Source organism: Sceloporus occidentalis, unplaced genomic scaffold (assembly GCF_023333645.1).
Source record: "Sceloporus occidentalis isolate IW3139 unplaced genomic scaffold, rSceOcc1.0.p SCAF_526, whole genome shotgun sequence".
NCBI classification, from domain to species: domain Eukaryota; kingdom Metazoa; phylum Chordata; class Lepidosauria; order Squamata; family Phrynosomatidae; genus Sceloporus; species Sceloporus occidentalis.
In genome coordinates, this window is record NW_028317506.1 from 122,821 (window position 1) to 128,908 (window position 6,088).

Below are 6,088 nucleotides of genomic sequence, written 5' to 3' on the forward strand. Positions count from 1 at the left end.
TCTCTAATACTTTGATCTGAGTGTAATATTATTTCGATTAGTATCCATTATTTCCTCTTCTTTAGATAATTCTCTGTACAAGGATTCCAACGATACATTCTTTTCATTAAAGAGCTGTATGTATATATATATATACACGACGTCCTCCTGAAAAGAAAGGAGAATAAAACAAGATGTTAAAATGCTGCAGGATAGTTTAGTTTTTTGTTCATTTTTTTACAACGTGTCAAACCGGGGCTTTTTATTTTGGAAACATAATGGACAATGGTGCTGTTTCAAAAAGGCTAGCATAACACTGAAGGGGTTAAATATGTATTTAAAAGTATCAAGAGATCACCATCTAAAGTTTTATATTATTATATAAATGTTTCAATATATGAAAGATGTGGTATTCAAAGTACTTTCAGCCAAATCTTACCCTGTTGGAAAGTGGGAAAGAAACACTAAATTCAGTGGACACTGAAAGAGTTACTAGAGGTGTTACTGACTGTATACACACCTAACATTGTACAGCGCTATGGAATCTGATGGCGCTATATAAAACGATAAATAATAATAACAAAGATGGAGTCCGATGTGACACTACCAAGAGCCGCCTGTAGGTGGCACTGTCAGGTTCGATATTCGTGATAAAAGGGTAATGAATCGTAGAGAAGATACTAACCTAGTGCCGGACGGAGGAGTCCACCTGTGTTCTTTCTCGCTCAAGGTCTTCAAGCTCAAACACCTCAGGGTACTTGGTTCTCCTTTTTGCCCACTGGGGTCTACCCTCCATAAAGTCTGTCTCACTGTCCTCGTAACCCTCATGGGTATAACCCCGTACAGCTCCGGGCAGCACTGGGTGCACGGCCACCGTCACGGACGCTGTGGTGGTCACGGTAGTGATAGAGCCGTTGGGCCCCGGCATCTTCGCACAGTAGGCTGGCGGAGCAGTCCTGTGGCCCTGCGGCCTGTTACTGTGCTGAGTCCTGATGCACGGGGGCTGGTTAGTCCTTGCATGCCCTTGCGCGGTGGGGAGCGGGTGCTGCCTCCTCCTCCAGTCTCTGGGTTCCTGATCCGGGCAGTTACCCCGAGATGTATCCGTGGCAGTAAGAGCTTCTTGAGTACAAGGATCCTGGGCATCGATCTTCATCGGCTCATCTTGGTTGCCTTTGCAGGCTTTCACCAACTGTTGGGAACAAAGCACAGATCTTAGAACATTGATGGACTACATACCGGCTCAGCCAGGTTCCCAAAAAAACCCTACAAAGATGACATGAAGTCATCAGTAACAGAAATTGTATCCAAAACCATTTTAATCAGAACAGGCACATCGGAAAAGGAAACCACCCAACCCACCCTGTTCTCACACCCAACCCACCCCGTTCTCACACCCAACCCACCCCGTTCTCACACCCAACCCACCCCGTTCTCACACCCAACCATATTATCTGAAAGCCACCTCAAGAACTCTTACCATGATCTTGGGATAGGTAGGATCCTTACTGGCTTCGAGTATGATATGCGAAGGTTTGCGGGGAATGATGTAAGCGCTTCGCTCATACAGCTGGGGGTCGTCTTCCTCCATCCCGGATGTGGTGGTGGTCTCGGAATAATAGTCTGAGGAGTCTTCTGGATCACTGAAGCCGCCCAACTTGCCATGCTTGTTTGGCGAGTAGAAGCCGTGTCTGTTCATGTGTGGGGGTACAGGTTCAGGGCTGGGGGTAGGTAGTTGGCTACTGTGATCTGCAGGGGTGACCTGGGAGAAAGAAAAGGAACAAATTAAAACATTAATCAAAAAATAATCCATAGAACATCATCCTCCATGATGTACCTGTTACTAGTTACTGCAGGTTCTTAAAGCAGCAATAAAAATTGGAAGGGTGCCATTAAACGCGGACGCCCTCAAATGTGTTTATTACATGTAGCTGAGCAGAACCTGCAGTTTTTAATACATTTTACACACTTCTATCTAAATTAAGAATTAGAGGCGACCTATCGTGACTTACCTCCGCAGGGGGTCCGATCAGGGAGAGAAGCACAGGCAGTAAAACCAGTCCATTGAGAAGCCCCAAAACGGTGAGAATGGTCAGAACGGCAAAGAAGTACCTGCGGAGAAGAGACAGCGGCGCGTTAGTTTGTTTCCGGCTGCCTGAGCCATAAAGCAGGAGATCAAACACCTGAAGTCAAGTATACGTCACTGAATAAGTGTTATTATTCAATCAATACACGTATAGGAGGTCAACAACTATGATTATTAGGATTTTGCATGCGCTCCAAAACAAATAATAATAAAAATAAATATATAAATATATGTATATATGACGTGTGGCTAATTTGCCAACCACTGTGCGTTACACCCACGGACATGTGTTGGTTGGCATTGGGGCCAAGTCCATTCACCAGGTGTTAGACGGTGGAAATGTAATGTTTATTCTAAGGATTTGGCAGAAAGCTGCGCGGTTTATTCATTAAGTTACAGGGACTTTTTTTTTTTTTTTTATACTAGATTTTTATTGCTAGACATAAAGGGGAAAAAACACCATTTTTATATGCAAACACACCAAATTTTATTTACGCATTTAAAAAAACAAATCTCTGGTACTCAAAGAGTCAGTAAGGTGACCCCCCCGGGGGACACAAATAGTATTGTTTATAGAACTGGGATAAAAGTGGCGAAAGAACAGAGACATTTATCAAAATGTATAAATTAAACAATTTCTGGATTTGTTGATACTTGGCGAGTTTTATTGATTGTGCCGCAGCTGGAATATTTACTTGTTGCAAAAACTAATTAAGAGTGCCTGGCTGACCCAGATGTCTCCGGCAATGAAGGGGTTAAGCGGGGTTAAGTGAACGCGGCTCTTACGTCATGCTTTTTAGGTTGGCGTTTAGGACTTTAGTTCCCCCGGGGACCTTCTGCCTGTCAGTACGGGTCCCCCCCTGGCTTCCTCTGCATTTCCCTTCCCCCATTCTCCCATGCATTAGAACCGGCAAATCTAACCTAAAAGGAAGATGATGATGATGATGATGCTGATGATGGTGGCGGTGGGGAGAGGGATAGGTTTAAAGACGCTGAGAGCCCTTTAAGACTTTGGAGTGTTGGCGCAAGTGACACATACTAATGTCTTTAACCCTAAATCAGGAAAGGGGTTAATTCAGGCACCCCATCGACCATAAACTAGGTGCCGGCAGGCAACTAGAATAAGCGTAAGCCGTACCTCCCAACGTTTCAAAGACGGACACACTTGGGAGGTACGCAGACTGATATTAACTCACGGGGTTAATCGTCCTCCCCGTGCCAAGCCGTAAATCAGTATCAAGCCTAGAAGTGGGATGTGATGTTTATATTGGGTTCTGTAATCTCTCCCATTGAGTGTTTAGTTTAGGAGGTGGGGGGGGGGGGGGCAGCAGGCCGAGGCCTGGGGGGGGGAAACTGGTGTCAGATCTCTGAATTAGTTCAGCTGTTTATACCGAAGTCCTGCGCTGAACGTCTGTTTACATGAGGGATACTTCTGCTATTTCCTGATCGGCCCAGGCCAGCCTCCATCTCCAGCCTCCATCTCCAGCCTCCTCCTCTAAACAAGACCTCCCAGGTTGAAAGGAATGGGTCTGGATAGGATTCAGAAACTAGTTTTAACAGCACAAAGGCTATCATCCCGAGCCAGCTCAGCCCTCGACCCCAGGAATCACTCAAAGCACAGACTACGTCAAACCGCTGAGGTTTTTTTTTTCAGTTTTCCTTTTTTTTATATTTATATATATTTGCTGCAAACACACCGCCAAAGAACATATTTTCTTTTGAAAACACTCGTTTTTACGATAGAGCTCAGTTTCTGAGAGGGATTCTGGATACGGCCACAGAAACTATGGAACGGTTCCTACTTCCCTATGTAGGTTATGAGTGTGATCACCAGATGTGGCCCCTTCGGCCCAATAGGTCCCAAGTTCCTAATTAAACCAGCCGCACCCAGCGCTCATCATAAAGACCTCAGAGAGAGGGGGGCTGCGGGGCTCCTGACCCCCGCTGATACCTGGCCAGTCCAAGGGAGTCGTAGTTGCCCCGAGGAACTACCTATGGGCCAACCCTCCCATAGTATGCATACAATGTGTGCATGCGCTCCTGCCAGAACTGGCTGCCATCAGAACACGGGAGTGGTTCTAGTAATGCGATGGCTGCTAATCCTGCCAAAAAAACGTGTAACTATTTAATATCATTTGGTCAATGTGTGATCCATTAAAGATTTACCTGAAAATAAAGTCAAACTCCGATCCCGCGAGCATAAGAACCCCCAGTAAAGTGGATATGGCTCCGTCCAGGACAGGAGCGAACATGTGCTCCAGAGCAAGAACCGAGCGCTGGTTACGGTCCCCGATGGAAGTGAGAAAACCCTGGATGGATTAAAAAAAAAGTTTAATTTCTGAAGAAACTCAATGGAAAAAGCATTGTAAGTGTCTAGACCACATCCCACCACAAGGGAGCCAGACTTCCTCCGAAGCGCGCATGGGCTATGACTATGGAGCACACATGGGAACGGCTGGCCACAGCTTGCATGCGGCTGATCCGGAATATTAAAGTTCTCAAAGGCTCGTAGATCACATTCCAAGTTTTACAGGCTTTCGAGGAACCCCAAAGCTCGGCAGGACCCACATACAAGAAGGTGGACTCGGTAGGTGACTTACCAGGGCCACGTGCACAGTGAATTCCACACCGATTCCCACAGAGGCAATGAGAATAACCACAGGGATGGCACTGAGCTTAATGCCGATCAGTCCCATGATTCCAAACAGCTCCACCGTCATCATAGCCAAAATGAAGACCTGTTGGAGAAACGCAAACGTCAGAGCCGGAGAGGAGCGGCAACAGAACAAACAACAGATTCCATGAATTTCCCAGGGGCCGAGTGGGCATCGGGTACTTACAATGATGCCAGCGGTCCAGGGGTTCAGCAGGAGGATGGCGCAGACTAGGAACGTGCAGGCCAGGACGATGCTGATGGCCAGGAGGAACCAGTGCCTCAGGCCAATGTACTGCTCCCAGAACAGAAAGGGGTAACCGCTCGGGTAGCTGTAAACCCCCTGCTTGGCGAACTCATCGCAAACCGAACGCACACTCTCTATGGCCTCAATGAAATCCGATGTCTGACGGAGTCCATTCAAATAAAACGGGAACTGGGCAAATTCAATCGGTTCTGCCGCCGGGACTGTGGCCATAAGAAGAAAGGAAGTGAAGGTTATTTACTAAACTATTTAAATCGTACTGCTATACATTTAATCATGCTGCCACGGTAATGCCACCAGTGAAATAATTACTCACGGCTTAATAAATTAAATACGCAATTAGCTTTTTAAGCTTCAATTCTATTCCAATTTTAGAAAATGAGCCATTTGCTCTGTAATATGTGACTTTAGAAGGAAAGGAACTTACTCCTTAAGTTCTCGCCGGTGGTGTCATATCGATCATGGATCCATTCGGGAGGAGGTGGGTAAAAGTTAGCCTGGGAAGCAGCATAACCCAAAGGATCATTGCTGGCCCACACGGTCAAATATATATAGAAAGCATCTTCGGGAATGAGGCCTTTTTGGTCAACAAGTCTTCTGCTGGTCAACTGTCCAGGAGAGAGAGAGAAAGTTATGTGAAAAGTTGCAATGGAAGACAGAAGGACAGGAGAAACCACATATAAACCAGTTTAAACCCTAACACGCGTGTTTGTTACATACCTGGTTAAAATTAAAGGGCTCCTTCTTGCTCCCTGTTTGAATGAGAAGTTTGTAGGCCAGGACGCCGTCCTCCGTTCCGTTCCGGTAATTGTCCTGAGTGATTCGGCCCAACTCCCAGTCTTTATCAAAAGCAGTCTGCAAACCTAAACATAAAAAGGGAAGGTTATCAGAAAAAAAAAAGAGCAAATGTGAAAACTGCCGTCTGATTGGCTGCTATCTATGGAATTTCTATCTATGGAATTTCTCTCTATGGGATTTTCACAGCAGTCAGACCACCCACAATGAGAGATACAGATCCTTTTTTTTCCAGAGAACAATGAAATAGGAGGAAACAATTAATACAAAAAAATGTTCCAGTTGTCAGCTCACCTCTTAGCCAGTCCTGGAA

General features: G+C 45.8%; 1 protein-coding gene across 1 annotated transcript; it reads right to left on the reverse strand.

Moving 5' to 3' along the window:
• Positions 1–664: 664 nt before the first annotated feature.
• On the reverse strand, positions 665–6,085 carry LOC149271403 (protein patched homolog 2.L-like; the record flags this gene model as incomplete). Its single annotated transcript, XM_089507479.1, has 9 exons — positions 665–1,168; positions 1,457–1,738; positions 1,989–2,088; positions 4,229–4,371; positions 4,663–4,800; positions 4,903–5,183; positions 5,408–5,588; positions 5,701–5,843; positions 6,070–6,085. Coding segments are annotated over 9 exons (1,788 nt in total), but the record flags the coding sequence as incomplete, so codon positions are not given.
• Positions 6,086–6,088: the final 3 nt, after the last annotated feature.